General features: G+C 46.9%; 1 protein-coding gene across 1 annotated transcript in view; it reads right to left on the bottom strand.

Annotated features, from left to right (window-relative positions):
• Nucleotides 1–2,021: 2,021 nt before the first annotated feature.
• LOC149346889 (uncharacterized) overlaps nucleotides 2,022–22,337 on the bottom strand; it is a 31,262-nt gene continuing 10,946 nt past the window's right edge. Inside the window, exons 5-15 of the mRNA XM_089585464.1 lie at nucleotides 21,604–21,779; nucleotides 19,717–19,843; nucleotides 16,361–16,464; nucleotides 14,022–14,146; nucleotides 13,156–13,268; nucleotides 10,507–10,635; nucleotides 8,593–8,692; nucleotides 7,635–7,735; nucleotides 6,481–6,621; nucleotides 4,333–6,060; nucleotides 2,022–2,675 (exon numbers count right to left, since the gene is read on the bottom strand). Coding sequence (XP_089441590.1) covers nucleotides 2,022–2,675; nucleotides 4,333–6,060; nucleotides 6,481–6,621; nucleotides 7,635–7,735; nucleotides 8,593–8,692; nucleotides 10,507–10,635; nucleotides 13,156–13,268; nucleotides 14,022–14,146; nucleotides 16,361–16,464; nucleotides 19,717–19,843; nucleotides 21,604–21,779 — 3,498 coding nt within the window. The remainder of the gene's footprint in view (nucleotides 2,676–4,332; nucleotides 6,061–6,480; nucleotides 6,622–7,634; nucleotides 7,736–8,592; nucleotides 8,693–10,506; nucleotides 10,636–13,155; nucleotides 13,269–14,021; nucleotides 14,147–16,360; nucleotides 16,465–19,716; nucleotides 19,844–21,603; nucleotides 21,780–22,337) is intronic.

Below are 22,337 nucleotides of genomic sequence, written 5' to 3'. Positions count from 1 at the left end.
ATGCTACTGTGTTCCTTGCTTTGAGAAGCAGTTCTTGGCAAGGAAAAAAGATAAATGGGAGAGTCTGGTATTCAGAGACCTTCGCACTGACACCACTGAGAATAGCATAAGCAAGCATTCCATTTCTATGCAGTCGAAAGTGTTTGATTTGGGTGTTTTCGTGTCGGATTCCAAAACTTCACAGATTTTCACAGGGAACCTGTGGTGTTCTTTCGTTAGCATCGCCTCTTGTTAGGTTTAACGGGGGCTTGGTGTTCTGAACTAGGTTTATTTACTCTGTCAGATGTTAAGGTACACTCTGGTTCATTTGCAGCTATTTGTGTCATTTTCAGTGATTTGTGTTTCGTGTGGTCTTAGCTAGAAAAATTAAGGACTTTTTTCAGTGTGTCATTCACTGGTTGTAGTCTTTTTGCGCTTATGCTTTGTTAAGTGCGTTGTTATTACTCGGGGGCTTTGTCCCAGATATTCCTATTACCAGCACGTGCGGTGTAGAAACGATTCCTAATCTTTTGGCGATGCACTGTTCGTCGTTGTTTCTTAAGTTTAGTGTTTGAGGCAATACCTTTCCTTACAGAGCAATTATTTATTTATAAATAATTGCTCTGTAAATTTATAAATAATTATAAAATTTATAAATTTTATTTATAAATAAAATTTATAAATATACACGGTGTGTGTAGTACGGGCCACCTGAGGCCTGTGAGAACCTATACACTTATCATTTACAAAGCATTTAATTTTGTTGGCAACCTTGCAAAATCTGAACGCTTCTCATATCTGACGTGTTTAGATCGTAGTCAAGTGTTTGCTAACGCTCATACGTGCAATGTAGTGGTTTACGAAATAAGATTGAAAGTTTGGGATTTTGTGCGTCATAAGTGCCTTTTCTTCGTTTCCCTCCCTTTCGCGCAGTATAAACAGTGCGTTGATGTATTTTAAACAGGTCGTCTGACAGCTACCGAGTTCATGTGAAGAATATATCTATGTGAAGAATACGTCCATGTGGAGAATATGTAGCGTTATACCTTTAAGACGTGCATGAGCATGGGAACACATTCGTGACATCCCAAATATGAGAAACAAGCTTTGCCTGTCACCCCTTTTAATCAAAACAAGCAGTACTTAACACCATACATTACAGCAACGCAGGGCATTCCTTTATGAAACCTGAACCCTCAAGAGATGCCATGAGCTCTCTCATAAGAGTTCGCGGAACGTCCGATAACTGAAAAGAGTGGGAGCTGAAATTTGGATCGAGTATTTAAGGAGGCTGTGGACTGCTGAAATTGCTATTGGCGAGAAGACATTGTCCATTAGCAAAATGCATTGCCTGGGAGGAAACCACGAAACTCCCAGCGACTCATTTTTAGGTTGCATTCAAGGTAACCTTGTGTAGCTGGCGTTTTCTGTCTACCAAAGGGAAGCCCGTGCGATCCTTTCACAGAAAGGTCACAAAGACGTCCAGCAGTCTCTAGTATATCCCGGTGAAGCGGGTCCAATGTTTGCATTAAAATTGACGGTCATGATCAGAAGAAGCGTTTTGAACAGAATATATAGATGTGCGTTATCAACTACGCCAAAGAAAGCTCAATAAACGATTAAAAAGCTGATTATGGGCTTACCGTACGTCCAAAAACATCGGTGTGCATCGATTAGGAAGCCATTTTAGCTATACCACTGAATAGACGACAAAGTTTGCGTCAGAAGGGCGGTTCTCGCACCTCAAGCAGTAGTCCTCAATGACGCGAAGGTATTACTGTTCTAAGACTAAAACCCATTGATAACTTTTCTGAACCAGAGCGCGAGAAGGGCAGGTTACTCATCAGCCCAGCTGTATCGTAGAATGGCTGCCTCACAGCTGTGGGCATCCCAAAATTCCCGTACAGAAAAGGAGTGCCGCATGATTAAGTGGCTCTACATGGAAGCACGGCATTCCACACATCATAGAGTGTTCGACAAGTTCGGCGTCATCAAAATAAACGCAGGTCTGGTATACGCCTGCGTTGGTGTCCTGGTACATTTCACTGACCGGCCAATCCACGCTCGCGATTTTCTGCGCTCTCTGAACTGCTTGTCTCTGGATGCTTCTTCGATCGCTTACGCCGCTTGCGATGGCCGCCGGTCTTGCTGGTGGTGTCCCTCTGTACCCTGGCGCTGTGGGTGGCCAGGGAAGCGGCAGCTTCCGGTGCCGCGCCGCCTTTTCCTGTGGCAGCAGCGACATTCGTTTCCGGTTCAGGCGCGAGTGACGTCACTGAACGCGGCATCACCCATGTGGCCACCTGGTGGGACGTCGGCGGAACCGGCGCGCATGGAACTGCCCGCTCAGCCTCGGCAGCAGCCGCATCCTGCTGCTGAACGGGAACAGACATAGGCGCGTGGGACGTGTAACTTTGCACCGTGGAATGTGTTCCCAGCGAAGCGAGCGACGGGGAGGACAGAATCGCCTTCAGTGTTCTGGCACTTCCAGCTGTTGCAGCGGCTGCGCTGGTTTCAGCGTCGGCGTCAGTAGATGCATCCGCGTGCCTTTTCGTGTGGCGTCTCCTATTCCAGCGTGGCCTGTGCGCGACCAAGTTGCGCAGGAAATTGGTTGTCCTTCCCGATGATGACTTGCGGGCCGTGGACAAGTCGGTCTGGCCAGTGTGAGGCTGGGACGGGCTTTTAGCGTCTTGATGTGGCTGCGAAGAGTTGCCGAAAGGACGCTTCAGAAGATGTAACTCTAGTCGTGCCTGCGCCTACTACGCGTTACTGGTTTCCGATGTGACCTAGCTACGAAGTTTCTAATAAAAGGCATCGGAGTTACCTGATCAGATTGTTGCACCTAAAATGTTGACTGCGTTGCTTTGAAACCCGAGAGTCACCTATTACCAGCAATATATACAATGCTTTTCGGCCAAATTAATCTGCTTATAGGCATCGCTTGTGTGAAGTGTTTCTCTGTAGATGTAATGTGTTAAAAGCATGCGTGCCTAAGAGATCCCATGGTGTGAACTTCACTGTATCGAAGAAAACCAATTGTAGGTGCCTCCTGTTTCCACCGCACTTACTGATAGCCCCTGCGAAGCATTCATGGAGGTTGCAGGAAAAGAAAATGCCGCTTAAAGCAGTTAAATCTCTCTCAACACTGAGGATCAGCGTTTGGCATGACTATAGGAAACTTGCAGGAAGAAATACTTGAAGGTGTCTATCGTTGGAAGCATCCATGCAAACGTTTGCTCAGCCTGTGCTGTAGTGTACTCATTGCATCTTATTTAAGTACAGAAGCCACATGTTCGCAATAACCGACGAATTTTCGATGAGCAGCCATGCGCTCTTTACAGCATGCCGTTTGTGCACGGATGATTATGCTTGGTGTGATGGCCGCATTTCACTATTGACTTGCAGTAGAAGGAACGCCAGCCGGTTAGACTTCAGCTGCTTAGAGACATATATGCTTAGGGTTTCAGCGAAGCTTGCAAAGAAATTCGGAGTATCTTACTGAGGTATAGAGGTTACTTTTGCGGCGTACTAATAGCGGCGGCAGTGGAGGACAGCTAATGATGGGTCACCCGAGCTGATGAGCAGGTCAACTAGATTCTATTAGCCTAGTTTTGAAGTTCACTCTTAGGCAGTGCCACAATCAGATATTTGTAGCTGGTCCTTACTAAAAGGCACATGATCATATGGATATCTAAATCACTACCACAGTCTACACTGGGGCGCGCGACAAATTTCGGTCATCCCACACGTCAGTCGGAATCCATGCACGTGTGGAGCGGACTCATTCTCAACGGTCACTCACACGAAAGCCGGAAATCGCTCATGAAGGACGCGGCAAGTTCCACTCAAAGCAGGCCATCAGCAGGCGGGCAAGGGAAACTTCCTCCATCCTTTTCTTATATCGGCATGCAAAAGCTCGTGCACAGGTGGCGAAAATCCCACATCGCTGGTGGAAACCCTGACGAAAATTAACGTACTGGTTCGGTCAAAAGATGCCAGGCCACAGGGTCTGCTTTTGAGCGCTATAGTCGGGCAGTTGTGACACCCCCCGAGGTCCAAAATCTGTATAGATGATAGGAGAACTATCATTCTCACCTCTTAAGAAACTTGATGCTTTTATTACTACAATGGCAAAATATGCCGCTGAATAGCAGACGCTGTAACCCGTGAACGTTTCACCAACCCTGTACGTGTGAGGAAATAACACTACAAACTTTCATTTCCTTAATAAGGATATAATAGCCCCAGAGGTGACACTACTATGAAACTTTCGCGACGTTCAGTTTCCTTAAACTGTGGGAAAATATGACTGCACGCTGCGAGCTGCAGCCACAGGGAAGAGTACATTCGAATTACCGTCGAAAATCGGGCGGCATTTACCCCTCGCTGCTCGGCCGCCTTCTCGGGCTCTGGTGCCTGGAGCTGTTCAGGATGCCCCTTCGCGACCGCTTCACACTTGTCAGGCAACGTCACTGCCTCAGACGAAGGTGCTCTAGCTGCGGCATTTGCGCGAGACGCTGCCTTCGAGGCCGACTCTGCAGCGTAAGGATCGGCAGGACGCTCGAGGGACGTACTCTGATCGCAAAGTTTGCCAGCAGGAACGATGCCAGCAGCAGGGGCAGCGCCTGCAGACGGCCTGCGCTCTTCGGGTGTTGTTTTGGTCACAATCTTCCGGTACTCTTCGGCTTGCCCACGGGAAGGTTTGTCGGAAGATGATGCTTCGCTGGCGTACGCGAACTTGTAGGCCGGTTGCTTGAGCTTGGACTGCCTGCCGACCTGGTCGGAAGTGGATTTAACGGAGGATGGCGGTGCAGTCGTCCCTCCTGAATTCGCCGCCGCCGCAGACGGTAATGAGGTGCTCGATGGAACTGGCGGCGGCAAGGGCTTGGTGTCTGCAGTGGCCAGGCTCGGGGCTTTCTGGGAGGACGATGACGACCTCAAGGAGGACGAGTGCTTTCGAGAGGAGGACTTCTTGGATGCACTCGGCCGTCTTTCGCTTGGCGTCGTCCCCGGAGCTCCATGCAGGGGCTGCCTGAAAGGTGCGTTCTGTTGGGGTCTACCCTGCGCAGCTTGCTTGTCAGGAACTTTTTGTCTGGGACCAGAGCTCTTCTTTGCCTGTGAGTCGTGCAAGGCCGGATTCATTGCTTTTTCTTTTTCAGCAGGTTGGTCGTCGTACACCGCTAATATTGCAGGGGCTGCAATGTGTCCGGCGCCCTTGTGTGGTACCGCCAGCTTTGCGTCCTCGTGCGGCCCGGCCAATAGACCCGGCTCTGATCTTCCTTCCCGGAAACCTGGTTCGAGCACCTCCACCACTCGCGGTTGTGTCGGATCTTTCCGCTCAGTGTCGCGATGTGATGAGACTGACTTCAAAGAGGCGATATCTGGCTGGGCGGGCTGCTTCGGAGCCATGCTACCAACGGAGGCAAGTGGTGACAGCAGGAAGTGTTCAGCCGCTGAGTCGATGACAAAGTCCTGGTTGTCGATGGTCTCGCCGCAGTCGTTCTGTGCGTTGCTTGTAGGCCTAGGCTTAGCTCCGTACTGGACTTCAGGAATGCCGACAGCAGGTGCAGGAAGGATAGGCGCGGAGGGTACAAGGCTCGCCGATGATACCGCAATGCCGGCCGGCTTTTTTGGTTTGACTATAGCGTCTCGAGTTCTGCTCGCCAGTCGCCTCAAGGAGCTGATTCTTTGGGACACGTGGATGGTGCCAGACTCTGGAACGACCTTTTGCGACGCCCGCTTCTTTTTGGATTTTTTCCTGTGGCGGGTCTCTTCGGAACTGCATTCACGCCAGTCGGCCGGCGAGCCAATATACTTTGCGGGATCAGAAGCCACGTACTGGTGCGTCGCAAAGTGTTCCGAGGTGGATTTCGAAGTCGGAGACAGGCGTTCCTTATGCGAATGTCTTCGGTCTGTGTGCTGAACCGCTTGCGCTGGAGAGGTTGGAAGAGAGGTCTTCTCCAATACGGCCTTTGTCGTCATGTGGTCGAAGTCTTCCACCAAGACGAGTTGCCTGTAGACCATGGCCTGTTCCCAGCTAAGCGGAATCCATGTTGGCAGCGGATCAAGGCTGTTCTTTAATTTCTGTAGGTTAGAAATTGAGGAGGAATAGCAAAGTCATTGGGAAATCACGCTTTTCTTGAATGCTTTTGGCAGAGTCATCTACGAAGAGGCATACAGAGTGCCTCGGTGTAGTAGGATTGCGCTCAAGGATTGAAAGTTTTTATGAACAAATTGTAGTGACAGGCACATAACAACGATTTAGATTAAAAGACCTCTTATTTCGTAAACAAGTTGTTTGATTACTCCATGAATTCCTTTGCCTTCGAAAGCGTTAACTAGGGTACTTGTGAAGCTCACTGGTGTGTGTCGACTGACGGAAATTAAGAGCGCACATGGAGACTAGGGAGTAGACACAGGAGTAAGATGTGGTTTTAAAAAATGAATTACATGTGAAAAGATCTTTGGTGGCCTTCTAGGCACCAGCCTAAATAGAATGCTTACCATTTTAGTGTAGACGAGGAAGACGATAGCGAAGACTGGTATGAAGCTGAACTCGACCATCTCAAACCACGCGATGACGAGTGTGAGCCCGATAGGGTAGCTTTCCCACGTGGTAAACGCAGCTTTGCCCCACATGACCACCTGAGGAAAAGGACAAACAAAGAAGAGTTTGGGAAATATCGAATGTTTTCGGACTGCAAAGCAGTTGGAGGCGAGGTAATGCGCCTAAGGAGAAAGCCCTGCGTCTCGGGTTTTTGTCGTAGGAGAAACCTCTTTTATCTCGGAGAACATGGCAGCGCCCGGCGGCCCTTGGTTTGAGAAAGATCGCGGAGCATAGCACCGGCAATGAACCAACCCCCGACACCAGTTTCGGGTTGCTATTGTTTCGGCTACTAGACTCTGTTCGGGCGCAAAGCTGGCGGTGGAGACGGGTATGGCGGGGACCCAATCTCTGGGGTGCGAATCTCATCGTAGTGGCAGCGACTCCCACGCGGGTGGAAGCACGGGTGGGACCCCCGGAGGTGTTAGGCCAAGGTGTTAGGCCCGATAGGCTGGCTATTTAAGCTTCTAGTGGTAGGGTCACATCATACACATTTCTCTTGTGTGAAAAGCCGCGGAAAGCACTCGATGGCTAGTAGCTAGTAGGTTGGAAGCACCCCTGTGAGTCGGAATTACCGACAGCCTGGTCTGCGGTTGGAGCGGACTTCGGAACCAGGCGTCGTGGAGACGGGGGGGGGGGGGGGGTGAGGCAGGTAGCTAAACTTGTGCGAGATTCTCCTGTCGGTATGTGACCAGCCTGACTGTAACCTGCCTTCTTTCTTGAGTTGCCATAAATCGCCAAGATGGCTTCTTTTCCGGTGGTTAGGTGACTGGCTTCGCTAAGCGCGGCCGAGCAGAGATAAAAACACAGAGCAGCTTGGAGCCGGAGCGACGTTTGTGCGCATGTCCAGAGTGGTGGCTTTCTACGTACCTGGACTAACAATAAAATCTTTTTCGCTGGGAGGGATGACAATCGTCATAAGGGAAACTTAAAAAAAAATGTGGTGACGACATGAAGTGCTCCAAAACGTCACTTGCACCATACGTTACGCCAAGGCAATACGCTTCTCACGCCATACAGCAGGCGCCTAGCGTAGCCGTTTACGAACACTCACAGCGATGACGACCGGGATGATCGACGTCCAGCAGACCTTGACGAATGTGCTCGGTACGTCATTGGTCATCATGCGCGAGCTGAGAGACAGTCTTCGGAAGCCTGAAAAATGAATATGTGGTTGTCATTTTACTCATCCCCGGAAGAAGAGTCCAAAATTTGTTCCCAATGTTTACAATCCTAAACAAGCCTTAAAAACTGGCCGCTGTGACCATCACAATCTGTTACCGAGCACTATGTCGATGGTTCAGACACAAACCCAGCCGTGGTAGCGTCTTCTCTATGGAGGCGAGGTGTAAAAATAAATACGTCGGTCTACCCCGCAAGTCGATGAAATAAACTCAAAGCACCTCACTATGGCGTGCATTAAGATGTACCGTTTTGCTTAGACACGAGAAGCCCTGTTTATTAGTAAACGACCGTGAAAACATTGAAGGTCTTCCACAAAATTCCAACAGACAGTGTACAGACCGTGTTTCAACTGTTTTATATATGGTGCGTCACCGTGCTAGAAACATACTGGGCGGACGATTCGTTAGCGAAATTAGAAAAAGGCATTTCACTTGTGCTGGACTTGTATGTTGAGGGCACACACCGAGTGGTCTGTTGGTGCAGCACAGTGTAGGCATCAAAAGAAAGGAAACGAGTCCAGGAGAGGCATAGCCAGTTAGGAAGGTGGCAGTAAAAAATTTGCTTGCAGAGTGGTGGAAACGGCTGACGTGCAAAACAGGTCTAATTAATTATCAATTAAAACATTTTGTCCTCGAGTGGATCTAACATTGCAGGTGCTGATGGTAACGATGAGCTAGCTGAGATGCTTGAGTTAGACGTCTCGAGATCACAGTGAAATGAGCTCAGTTGAATGATGAGCAACTGAGCATAGAGCGAGTACCAGGGATATTCAGGGCACTCGCATTAGGACGAGTAATAAACTGGAGTAACGAAAACTGCTGACTCACCGTAGAATTGAAGGATGAGGACTGTCTCCAGTGCAACCATCAGCAAGCGAAACCTGTTGTCCTGTGTGTAGGCCAGCACAGAGACGACGCTGGCACCTCCCTGGTGGACAGAGTGGAAACGAAAGCAGGTCAGAAGGCTGTTTGACGTCCCATGAAATGGTTCAGTATGTTAGATATGGTTTAAGCTCTCAAAGCGACTTAGGCTATGAAGGGCGTCGCAGTGGAGGAGTTCGGAGCAATTTCGACCACCTGGGCTTCTTTAAAATGCAATGACACCGTAGGGTACACAGGCACTTTGTGTTCCGCCTCTGTCGATACGCGGCCTCCGTGAAATGAATCTTGAGATGCAAGACGGGCTTGGTGCAAGTACTTCGCGTGCGATGAGTGAAAATAAACTAGATGCTGAAGGGAGGTCTAGTAACGCTACTATTGGGAGCTGGCAGTATACTGTTTAAAATTACTCAAAATGGATTTTTCTTTTAAAATAGAGTAAAGATACTTCAGTGCAGTCTTCGCAGTTTGAAGCCGGGGATTACTTGCTGGACACAGCTAAATTAAAAGCAATGAAATAACTGGAGTTCGCTAATTAAATTCCTTGTTCACTTTTAAGATACAGTATTCAAATGAAAAATTGCAAGCCATCCAAACTGAAGTAAAGCCTAATTTTAAAATATCACAAGGCACACCATGGTTCCCGACTTCAAACGTGAAAAAAAAAACGCTTTGGTAAGCGCTTCAGTTTGGTTTTAACACACTGAAATTTGTGAACTGACGTCATTTGAACCAAATACAGAAAACGTTTGCGCCTTTTATGAGGAAGTGAATGCTGACGTGCTTCCAGTAACGATACTAGGCTCAAAGACGGCCGCAATTTCAGCAATATGCAAAGTGGCAAGGCCAATCTGGCATACTTTACAACGCGTTTTTTTTTTTCGTTCGTAATTTCAAGCCACGATGCCGACTTAAAAGTTCAGTTTACTAAACTTTACCTAATTCTTCGTCTTTTTGTTGCATTCTATCACGCAAAAAATGTACGCCTTATCGCACAATTTCGTCGCAAAAATCGCACCGAAGTATCTTTCATGCCTTTCAGAAGAAAATTCTATATTGAATAATTTATAACCCATTGTATTACTTTTCCCTTAAAGGGGCTCTAGAATGTTAATGTGACCGCCTCATAAATATCTTCCAGCAAGAATTTGTTAAATGCGTGTTGTCGAAGCTGAGTTGTGTGAAGTGAAAATTTGAATTTCTGCGTTGTCTTGCCTTTCTCTCTTCCCTCTCGACTTTTGTATACTGAAATGTGGCCGTTCCTCCACCGGCCCCACCTACTCGGCTTCTCCGTCGGCTTCCGACGCGCGCGGTAGTTTTCCGGGGGGCAGAGCTTCCGGCCGCGGGTATAACGTAGTTACGTGACGTCAGAGACAGCTGGAACGGCGAACTAATGAAAGCTCGCCGCTCCTGACGTAACGAGCGCTATATGACGATTGCCCGAGGCGTAGAAACGCGAATTTTTAAAAATATATTGTAAAGATCGGCTCGCTTTTGAGGTCTCGTAAGCGGCATGAACGCTCGGTGAACTACACTCCACATAAAGAAATCTTATTATAGCCACCCTCAAAGACCCTTTTCAGGGACCCTTTAAGATAAGAACTCACAACGGTAAATTAGGAAGTGTGTTTGTACCCATTGCCCAGTCAAGGCTTTGTCATGAACCGTAACTATGAGCATACCACAATGTGCGTTACTGATCAAATACACATACTCTATGTTTGCATGAACAAAAGGGACACCGCTGCGCAGGAATGCGTGTCCTACACTCTAATGAATTGCTATTGCCTGTGGTCCGGCTGTCTAAAATGCGCAGCCTAAAATTATTTATCAGTGAAAGTATGAAGCAGTGAACCCGCTTACCGGGCTGCATGCAGCGATGCTGATGATAAACATGAACGTGCAGATGGAAAAGTGCACGGCGCCGCGGTGCAACAGAATCGCCGGGTGTGATGCCGACAGCACCTCCATGATGATGTCGGGGACAATCAGCTGCGGGCAGTGAGAGAAGCTATTACGGTGCAACAGCTATAGGCTTCTCTTCTTTACGTTTAAAGACAAGTCAGTTTGGTTCGGGTTACACAGGCCCAGATGCATGTACAAGGAACAAATGTAGACTGCTCTATCTGTGGAATAGCTGACTTGGATTACGTCGATTGCAAGGAACTTTCCCAGCGATCTCTTCGTGCACATCACCAGCCGCGGCAACATCAAATGTCCCGGCGAAATTGCTAATGTTGTCTCAAAACATTGCTTTTGGCGCGTCTTGCTAGGTTTCGTTTCTTTTTGAAAGCGCTGCTAGCCAAACAAACCTTTTTTTCCCTACCTTATATCCGCATTAAATGAAGTCTCACGCAATTCCCACCGCTGCACTGTTCCCTCTTGAAGGAGGAGCAGGAGGCGTGGAGAAGGCTTCAGGCCTTTCCCAACCCAAGGCCATTCCCAACCCAAATGTGTACTTGCACATATTTACTCAAATACCTAGCCCGAACTCCCCTTCTGCTGCGAAAAAAATACTTTGGACCACGTAATATTGGACTGTAAAGCGCATATCCTCCAGCCCCAGGTCTCATGACTGTTCCCTCACCTGAAGCATGGACTGCAGTAAAGGCCAGCGACTACCGAGACACTCAAATCAAGGCCGTCGAAAGGGCCTATGTGGTCGGAGACCTGAATGGTCTGCACAACCTCCATGGACCACCACTCTACTCTTTTATTGAATAAATTGAATAAAGCTTTTACGCATTCACTCACTTGTTCTGAGAACGCCCAAAATGGAAGATAACTTCACTTCACTTAACTTCCTTACCTTAAAGACCCCACCTAGCTTACGGTGGAGGGTAAGCTCACGATTAGCATTTTAAAGAGGTTAAAACGTCTTCTTAACTGCAGGACAAACACCTTTCCTATTTTTCCCCATCAACCCGAGCTTTGGGAGATTTTAGGAACTGACGTCGAGTTAAACTCAGCCTTTGCTGCTCTCGATTAAATCTCCTGACTCTCGGTCGATGACATTATTCTCGGTCGATGACAATCGATGACATTATTCTTGAAGACACATCCTGCTAGAGTTTGTTTCCGCATGTTAGCTTCAGCATAAGTATAAATCATTCGCATGAATTATCTTGTCAGCATTGCTTTCGGTCTGTTAACGTTGCATTATGGCTTTTCATACTATCTTTCGCAGCAGTCAGTAGGCTCATTTTGAGCTATTTCGCTAACCTTTATGTTTCAACAACCTAAGTACGTAATGGAAGGACGAATAAGTTACACGCTTATTCAGCGTCATGATCATTATCGTCATCATCTTAAGTACACCCATTCCAGGGTAAAGGCTCCTTCCCTATTTCCCCAACAAATCCGGTCCTGTCCCCAAAAGTTCTCTATCCCATCCATCCACCTAACGCTCGGTCGCCCCCTGCTACTATTGCCTTCTCTTGGAGACCACTCCGTTACCTTTAACGGCCAGCAGTTATCTTGATATAGCATTACAATCCTCGATAATGCTTATTTCTCCTTGATTTAAACTAGAAAGCGATTAATTCGCGTTTATTCCTTGACCAACTTTGCTCTCCTCATATCTCATAACATTACGCCTGTCATGTTCATTTTTTGGCTCCCTGAGTTGTCCTCAATTTCAGTCAAATCGTTTTCATAGCCTACACCTTCCTTCTCCTGACTGGAAACGTGCCTCTTACATTAGCACAATTAGAGTAAGAATACTAACGACAAGACCTTTTCTGACAGCGGAGAGAAAGCAGGAAGATGGGATTTTTGACGACAGAAAACAAAGTAAACAATGCTCGCGGAGGATCTTCAGTCTCCTTGGCAACGTTTCAACAAGTCTTAGCGTTGAAAATAGCGCATCCTCTTGTCGAAACATTGAGTAGCGGTCTGAGGCTTCCTCAGAACCCTTTATCTTTAGGCTTTAGCAAAGAAGTTGTAGAAGCTATGTCTGAGATGGCTGTAATATTCTGAATAACCTCTGGACAACATCTGAAATCTAGGTTAGCCACATTTGAGTCGAGCAAAGCTTTCGAGGATTGCGGCTTGGGCAGAACAGATTGTATGAGAACGCCGGCTGGGAAACCAGGTGCTCATAAACATCTCCTTCAGATCTGTTTGCTTCCCACCTGCCGTCAATATATTGCAGCGAAAAGTGTAAAACAGTGGAACTTTCAAGACAAGGACCAAACCAATCAGAAACTACGCCAGTCTGATGCTTGTTTTTCGGGGCCTAGGCCTAAAAGTTGTGCTTTTTCAATTTTTCTTTCCTTTGAATCGCTAATTATACTGGACACCAATGCTTGCAAGTGACTCGGTTGTCGCAGGACTCACAGCCTTTGAAAAGTGCAATAACTATACGAAGATTGCAATTCTGAGGAAGCCTACGGCAAGTAGATTATGACCAGACAGGTGCAAGTCGTAAACGATAGCGAGCAACATTTTTTTTTTCATGCGAGGAAATTGCTGTTTCTAGTTGTAGCCATGCTTGCTTCAATGTTTACTCACAAACTTCGGTAGCATCATGGATATCCACCACAGTAAGTGCACCTGGCTCCAAAACTCTGGGTCCGGAGCCAGACTAACGGCCTGAGGCGTGATGCTGACGATGAAGTTGGACCCTGCAGAGGGATGAGGCTTGATATCAGGACAAAGTTCCTACCCACTTGTTTAAGTGTTTTAGGTGAACGATACAAACGAAGCACGGAAAACATTTTTTTTTTGGCGTAGTGAAATGGTTGACAGAAGGTAACTTGATTCAAACGTGTTTCAAAAGCTCTAGAGGGGATACCACTCGACGGATTTTTTTTCAGTTGCGAACTTAGACACAATTTTTGTTTTCCGAAAAGCACAATGTGGATCTTTCCCTGCTTCACTCACCGCGCCGCTCTGCGTGTTGCAAGACAGCCCAGGTACTTCTCCTTTCTCTTTACCGATATTTATTGGTACTCCTTCTCTTTCCCAGGGTTAATTAACAGGTTGAGTGGATTAGTTGTATCACATTGCAAAGGCAGCATAGTGAGCTGCTTCGATTGCTCAGTGATATGGAGCCCGCACATTCCCTACGCTTACCTAGAACAGTGCCATAAGAAAATAAATGATGCGTTAGAAAAGGTACTGGGAAAGAAACATTGCTGAGCATGATTCAAAGTTTGCTGCGCCCGAAAGAGGCAGCTCTACCAGATGGTATATAGCTTTCAAAGATGCATGGACCGCTCTTATAACCTCTTGGCACCTCGCACCTGTAAGCGTGACACAGCCCCGGTGCCCTACTTCTACTGTGCCGCTTACGATTTTTCTCTAGTCCCGCCATCGCCTATACCTGAAGCATCACTCTAGCAACTAACGCTTCAGTAAACCCACGGTTAACGCACGGGTGTCGATGAGCGTGTCGATGTCGATGTCCACGCTGGAGGACAGGTGACCAAGGAAGAGGAAAGCCATGGCCGTGATGATGACCTTGGAAGCGACCTCGGCCACTAGCACGAACAGCACGTCCCTGTTGAAGGTGTGTTGCAAAGATAACTCGGACGCAAAGAGAAGCGCGGCTTTAATGTGTGCTTCAACAGACAAATTAAAAAAATTCGCTGTGGCTTAGCTTGGTTAAGCCCGGTAATTGCGAAAGCAATATCCGTACCTACGCCATGGTTCAGCTGATAGTGTAGCTGGTGGTGGTGCTTGTGGTTAGACTTGTGGCGATGCATCTGTTATCCAATCCAATCAAATCAAATCAAATCTAATCTAATCAAATCTATTTTAATCCAATCCAATCCAGTCCAGTACAATCCAGTCCAGTCAGGCCGCCGTTCATATTCACCGCCGTCGCACACGGACGGCGCGATATCGCGAAGCAATGTTAAGCCGCTGGTGGTTGGCACAGCTACTGCTTTCTAGCGACGTGAGTCGAGCCTAATCTCTTCAGCGTAACGCCACAATCGCACTCCTAGCGGGGAGCGCAGGAGTTAGGCGCCGGTGGTGGCACCGCCGCGGCTTGCGACGGCGCGAGTCGGCCGCCTTTCTCTTCGGCGTGACGTCACAACACCTGCTGCGCTCCTAGCGGAGAGCGCAGGAGTTAGGCGCCGGTGGTGGCACCGCCGCGGCTTGCGACGGCGCGAGTCGGTCGCCCTTCTCCTGGGCGTGATGTCACACATGACGTCACACAGAGGTCAACTAAAGGTCAATGGTGGCACCGCCGCGCCACGGAAAAGGCTGAAAGTGCAAGTAGTAAAGCTTTCGCTTTAAAAGAAACCTAACCTTCGTTAGGTTTCTTAGGAAACCCAACGGTTTCGTTAGGAAAGTGGACGAAGTGCGAGCGAGGCACTCAATACAGTACAACGTGCTGTGTGCCTCTTCTCACGCTCTCTGTCCACACGCTGCTTTGTGTTCTTCAATGAAAGCCAATTTGGTTGTTTGAAACTAACGACCCCAGCAGCAAATTCCGCTCGCTGCAAATAGCAATAAATGCGTCCTTTGTGAATAGAATAGCAGTGTTGGACTAGTAAACCACTTGCTTTAAATGTGGTAAATGGTGTCCACATGAGTGTCGTGTTGGCTAGCTGCTTAAAAAAAACGTCGCTGGCAATGTAACGGGGATGAAATGATCATTGCCTGTTGGCACCCTATAACGGCACCCTATAACGGCACCCTATAACGGCACCCTATAACAGGGCAGGCACCATTGAAGTGCGAAATGCAGGCAGAGATCTTTGGAAGTTGCAAGTGCGCACTATCCACTCCGTATGCATACCTGGCGTCTAGCAGGCGCGAACTGCGCTTACGGCATTCATGCACCTACGATTTCAACCAGTGAGCGCAATAAAAAGTAGGCAGTCACCGACACAGCGTAATTATGCACGGATTCGGCACAGTTGATGTTTTCCAGCGTCAGCTGTTACAGTAAGCCGGCCAATCCCGCGGTCTTAGTTCCCATTTATTAACATCACAAGTCGAGGTCACTCGACCCATTGTTGACGGTAGTGTCACATGAATAAAACTGGTGACATCACCCGCATAAATTCTTTTCGCGTGGCGCTCTCAGCAAGCTATAACCGAACTGCAAGAGCAATTCATGCTTCTTTTGTCGTGTAATTAATCTCATTGCATATGCAAGGGAAGCATGGCTCTCTCAGAATCGGACGCAAGACCTCGCCTAACAATACTAGAACGCTCCGCTTGCCTCTTTACTTGTTCAGTGCAAGTGACATGACGACGAATAGCGCCTATATTTATTCGATGTTCGTTTCCATTCTTCACTGTACGCTAGGCAGGTGAAGAGGAGGCATCTATCCTTGTAATCATTGCAGGCTTAATTACGTCTACGTTTTCAGCGTGCAGTACACGCCGCAGTATTTTGATTTTGCTAAAATAAGCCACTCGTTAGCAGATATATCTTGGATGGAATGACAAAGCGCACTAAAGTAGGGTACAAGTGAAGAATGGAGCCCAAATGTCCCTCAACCAAACGCGTCAAACAGATATTCATGACGCCGCGTTTAGTCCTTGGATAATCCTCAGATCCTTGAGCGCCACAGTGGATTAGCCAGAGATTAAGCGCGATTTCATAAAATTCGCGTATGTCATTGGCTGCAGGTTCTCTTTTGAGGGACATTCTCCGCTTCCTTCTCCAGTTGCATCAGACTATAGTGCGCACGGGGTTCCCGAACGATTGAATGTTTGGAAAACTCATAGAACGTAAGAAAGCAAGTGCACTCACTCCTGGAACCTGTTCTTGAAAGTGTTGAACCTCTCGACGCCCAGGTAGATGGTTCCCGTGACTCCCACGCTTTCCAGGCAGGTGATGAGTGCGCGGCACCACATCTGCGGATTTCGCGATGACGAGCACAGGATACCAGATCAGTCGTTTCGTCTCAGTCGAAGGATTTTTAGAAAAAAAAAGTGGTTGCATAGCTAGAAACTTTTGAATGCGAAGTGCATGTTTAGTTTCTGCGTAGGTGAAGCTTTCTTCAAAGGGGTGGCTTTTTTTTTATTGGTGCACGAGGTATTAGTAAACGTGCATCATATCAAGCAGAATGCGCCTGCATGCGATTGGTAATTTTAAATTAAGGTCTTCTCTAATATACTTTCGGTATTAGGAACAGAACGGCGAATATTGCGCCTGAAGTAGTGCTGGTATGGCATGAGACATGCAAGAACCTTTATACCAGGTGTCCCAGCTAAATGTAACCAAGCTTTTAAAAAACACCGGGTGTCCTAGCCGTCTGAAACCAAATGAGGGTTGTTTAGAGTCGCGTGACCTAGTCTGCAGTATTTCTTTCGTTCCTCAAGGTTGACTAATTAGTTAAGCTTAATTAACTAGCTTTTTAATTATTGACTTGATTAACGAAGTGTCAATGGAAAAGTTGTAGGTCGCTTTGAGAAACAGCTTACTGGGACATTAGCAGCAAAGTAATATTTACGTAAAGTAGTTTTTTAACCGGCCTTTAACCACTGCCCGCACAATAAGAAAAAGCTTCCAGATGATAACTGTGCCACTTCAACGTCGCAAGACGCGCCTTAAAGAATAAAATCAGTTTTTTTCTGAAGTCCTCTCTTCGATGAGACTTTGGGTGCACATTGGGGCAGAGAAGTGAGCGAGCAGCTGGTCACGTGGCAACTTTCTTTTAAGGCCAATAAATGAAGCTATGTAAATCGTAACTTGTCGGAAACAGCACTACTAGCGGTTTTTCGAGACGATCTAAAGCTTTTTCATTGGCACTTTCTTCCTGAGGTCAATAATTAAAAAGTTAGCTAATTAAACATAACTAATTAACTTTGAAGAGCGACAAAAATACTCAAAACTAGGCCACGCAACTATGAACAACCCTCAATTCGTTTCACTGGACTAGGACACTTCGCCTTTTTTAAAAATTTGGTTACATTTAGCTGGGACACCCGGTATATCAACTCTGTTCACTGGTTGTCATTCCACCTTTCGAAGTCGGCTGGCGGCTCAGTTGGACGGAACTGAAGTTGTGATGCAGCGAAATATATCTTTTTGCATGCCTAAGACTCTTTTTTTTGGCGCCATAGTTACTGTTCGTTCGCTGAAACCGAAACAAAGTACATATTAGATTAAATTTTAAAAAAGAAACAATTTGTTTACCGTACTAAAGCTCGATTCAGTGGCGCCCTATTACTAACGTTTCTCTAGCACATCATTCAAAACAATAAAAAACTTAGCGGGTCAGCGATTTCATCACCAGCGTCGAGGTGAACTGTACGAAAGATACTATAGCAGAATAAACCTTAAGAACAGTTGGTAACAATGAGCCCTGGCCTGCAGTTATTACTCCGTGTAATAAATAGCCGCCGTAAACGAATGTCTCTGTATTATCACGTAAGATTCTTCAAAATTCTATTGAGCTTAATTGTGTTCTATGAGTAGTTTGTGGCTTTGAAAAAAGGTAATCTTTAAAAACATGCTTTTTTCTTATCGAGGAGGGACAGTGTGACGCAGCCATGATTGCGGATGTATCCTCATTGCAGACAAGTTGTATTTGATCATAGAATAAAAGTGAGGATGCGAGTGTATGATACTACGAGTAGGTCAGTGATATCTTTGGACTGTCAAATGAATGGCATCATTGCCTTTATTAAGTAAGTCTGTTGCTCACTTCGATGGGAAGAAAAAAAATTGAAACAGGGGTGCAGGAATGTGAATGATATAGCTGAAGGTGTGCACGCACATTTTATTGCTTGAACAAAGTCGATTAAACGTCTGTTTCAGCTACTCATCTTCCACTAAGGCGATGAAATTACACTGCTTGATTAAAGCAGGTGAATGAAACTGCTTTCAAGTAAGCAAGTCGCAGCTGGAAACGCATCAAATAAAAGACACATAAGTGAGAATACAGGAGATGTTGTCAGGCGCAGGAGGCTGGCCGCATATTTCTAGCGTCTACTACACAGACTTTGAAGACGCTTCTCTTGATGGAGCCTAAGGTAAGCTGATTTACGCGCCTCGATGCTGAGAACGTTGCTCCAGTCGGCGTGGAAGAACACGTTGAGTCCCCTGGTGGAGCCGTCCAGCATCGCAGCCCGCGACAGCAGCATGATCGTCGTCGCGACGTGAAGCGACAGCACGACGTAGAAGAACTGCATTGAAACAGGTAGACGTATTATGTAAATCGAAACAAACTTTTTCCAGAGTATAAATTCGAAGACCTCCCTTACAAAAAAAGTTTTAGACAGTCTATAGAGTGTCTATAGATTTCTGTCTATAAAGTCTACAGACTGTCTATAGACAGAAGTCTATGGACAATACAAATGCCTTAGACGGTCTATAGACAATATATAGATTTATGGCCATACACTTTTAGTAGACTTTTGTCTATAGACAGTCTGTAGACGATGAATAGACAAAAAGCAATATTTATAAAAAGTCAATAGAGTCAATAAGAAGTCTATGGACTGTCTATAGACCACTTTTATAAGGGATATGTTGTCAAAACTTTCCGAGATTGTTAATTGTATGGCATGCAAAACAGTTGATGGCAATGAACCCCAGATTATTCGCCACGTAGACGAACAGTTAAGAACAAGAAGGGAAGGAAGCACAGATGACGACGGTAACCAAATGCTACCTCATTGTTTCTTTGTCCCCAGGTAAGTTATCCCGGTCGTAACCACTGCAAACCACCTCATTTGTAGCAACCTTAGATAACTGAGATGGCTGCCTTCCGGAGCATATATTTCGCACTTACGTAGTAGTGAATGCTCTGGCGTTACTCACTGTTTAGTTAGCTGAAGACACATTGTATCGGACTAGAAGACGACAAAATCGGCAGTGGTGCGGCACGGAGCGCTCGCGCTAGGCCCGCAGGAATTAAATCCTTCCATTGGCATCTGTAATGTTGTCCGGTCTTCCTAGGCTTGCCGTCACGTGACATTATGTGTGCACATAGGAAGCACAAGGCATTTGAGATGATTTTACGATGCATTCTGCGGTTTTAGTATTAAAAGCCAATAAAACATGGGTAGATCCACTATGCAACATTCTAAGCTACCGTACCTTGGTTAATTTCTGAGAAAATAGCCTGAATGGGAAGTCAAGTGGACGGGGCAACTCACGCTTTTAATTCCTGCAAATCCCCGATGGGCAACCGCGAACACCAGCAGCCACAGGGCGGCGATGGAGAGGAGCGGCTGAGCGCGGATAGTTTCGAACGACTGCTCTGCCCAGCTGTGCTGACGTCGGCTGCAAATGCAACGGAAGCCATCAACAAAACCAGGCGCTTCGCTAACATTTTAAGGACGGCGTACAAAAAAAATACACAGCAATTTTTTTTGATCAGCGGGTTCCGCTCGGTGGCCAATTTTACTTGCGTCTTCCTGAAAAAGAGCGCGAACTTGGGCGATGACTGAAGAAAGAAACACAGACGGGACCGCGCCCGTCTGTGTGTCTTCCTTCAGTCCTCGTCCTCGTTCAGTTCACGCTGTTCTTCAGGAAAATGTCGTACCAACTCACCCAAGCATAGGTTTTTACTTGCGTCTTTTTGAGATTGTTATCAATACGAGGGTGACGTATTCTTAGACAAGTTACGTTTGCACTTGCGAAGCTTCATGCTTGCTTGTAGTTTCTGATATGCCGGTTTCTTCTCTACTAACCAAGTACGCCGCAAGATGGCGCAATCTAATTCGACGCAAAATCCCCATCATCGTCAGCAAGATGTCTAAGGAGGGAAAGTGACTGCGGGCGGTAACACAGAACAAATAAAGGTGGCCGCCGGGCGACACCACGCAGCTCCGGTTCCCCCCACAAATATATGCTTACATTTGATTCGGCATAGCAGCGAAGAGAAAAAGGCCATGAAGTATGGAATAGTGTTAAGGGCCGAAGATCAGAGCGCACGTTCTATGGCAGGTGTTGACAGTAGCCCAGGGGGAAAAAGTACCTGAGGCTAATGTGCGTGTGGAATTTCAGTGCGTCGTGGAAAAAGAGGTGCTGACGTGGGCGTCTGAAATACTGTTCGTGCTCGATACTCTAGTTTAAAGCGTATAGAGATCGAGGGCCATACCACTTCCAGAGCTGGAGTGAGCAGGTTATAATACAAGCAGCGCTACAAGATTATACTGCACTAGGGAATCGAAGCATGGTTCGTCTTGCAGGATCAAGACTTAATGAACCGCAATTGAAAGTCATTTTGGACGTGGAAGTGCGTCTTTTTGGAACTCTGTGCTCATGTGAATACATGTTATTTGTGTCCTACTTCTAAGAAACAAGTGTACTCGGAAACAAGTGAAGTAGCAGCTTTCCGTGTTCTACACTGCTTTATTGTGATCCCATGATCGAAATTTACTGCCCATTCTAGCACCAAAAAGGTTTAGGTAAAAAAAGGAAGCATTCTCTAGAGCCCACGCATTCACTAGAAACGAAGGTTTCAGAATTTTCTGAAAAAAATCTTCGCAGTTGAAGAGAATGCATTGAATAACCGAAAAATTCGCTAGCATAGCTGTGACAATTAGTTTAGCTGGTGGAGTGACTGTTATGAACACGCTGTGTTCTCGTGTACGATACCAAGAGAAAGACGAGTGGCGAAGATGCTAAAGAGCATGGTTTTGCTTTTAAGCCGGCGGCTGCGCCAGGGTTGATGTTAATCGATATTCGCTGAACTAAATGAAATCTGTTCGAGCGGAAACTAATTCCCCTACAACACACTGACTAAAAGTCGTCCCTGTAAGCGTCAACGCTTCTTCGCTCATTCGTGTTGAGTGACAAAGGCAACCGTATCATTGCTCAACGTCGTAACATGCGTCTATAGGTTGGTGTCACGTCAGTGCGAATAGGTGTGCATATATCTGGTCGACTTTAAGCACCTATGCAACTGCAACATGTTGTGGCTGCAAATAGGCGCTTTTTCGGGGCACATGAGCTTGCCCAGCGGCTTCAATTTTGTATTGTGCTAACGCCGTAAGAAAAGAAAACAAATGCCGCGGAACTTGATGTGTCACACTCACAAGTCGTAGGCGGTCGCAGACGTGTAGAGGTCGGGCGTGCAGCTCGCGGCCTCGTGGCGGTACGCCTTGGATGGCACCAGGACCACAAGGTCTCCGCGGAGCAAGGGCAGGCCTTCGCCCAGCGCCTGACGTTGAAACGATCCCGACAACCGACTCCGCACCGTCCGGCACAGGGTCTGCAACAAATAACGAGGGATACAGCTCTGGCTTCGATAAAATGATCATCGCCATCCATCATCCCCACCACCGCGATCATCCCTACGACCACGTCTACATCGAATACTTTTATTGCAGAAAAATGGCTTATAACGACGGCCTCTAGTTTATCCTGTACTGCGCCAGCTGCTACTACTTTACCCCAGTTTACTACTTAATCTCGCCCGCCTACATAACTTTCTGCCGCCCCCTGACATTTGTCTACTCTTGCATTACACTATGTTACCGCAGGGCACCATCGGGTGCCTCCCCTCGGTGTTACATGCCTTTGCCATGTCCGTTTGGTCTTCTTGATTTCAGCTAGGATGAAATAAGTTAGCGTTTCTTACCAGACCCACTTTGCTCTTTTCCTCTCCAGGCTTCATCAAGACTTTTATTTGCCGTATGCAGCTGCATCGTCTACAACTGACCCTCAGGCCTTTTCTTTAGTCCCAAGTTTCTGTCCTCTAGGTGGGCATAGGCAAGTTGTAGTAGTTGTAAACTGTCCTCTTAAGGAATATTGGTCAGCTCCTATTCAT

This window comes from Amblyomma mixtum, chromosome 4 (genome assembly GCF_055824585.1).
Source record: "Amblyomma mixtum isolate Tamu chromosome 4, ASM5582458v1, whole genome shotgun sequence".
In the NCBI taxonomy this organism is placed as follows: Eukaryota; Metazoa; Arthropoda; class Arachnida; order Ixodida; family Ixodidae; genus Amblyomma; species Amblyomma mixtum.
The sequence above is the reverse complement of the archived record's forward strand: the minus strand, read 5'-3'. Positions and strand labels throughout refer to the sequence as shown.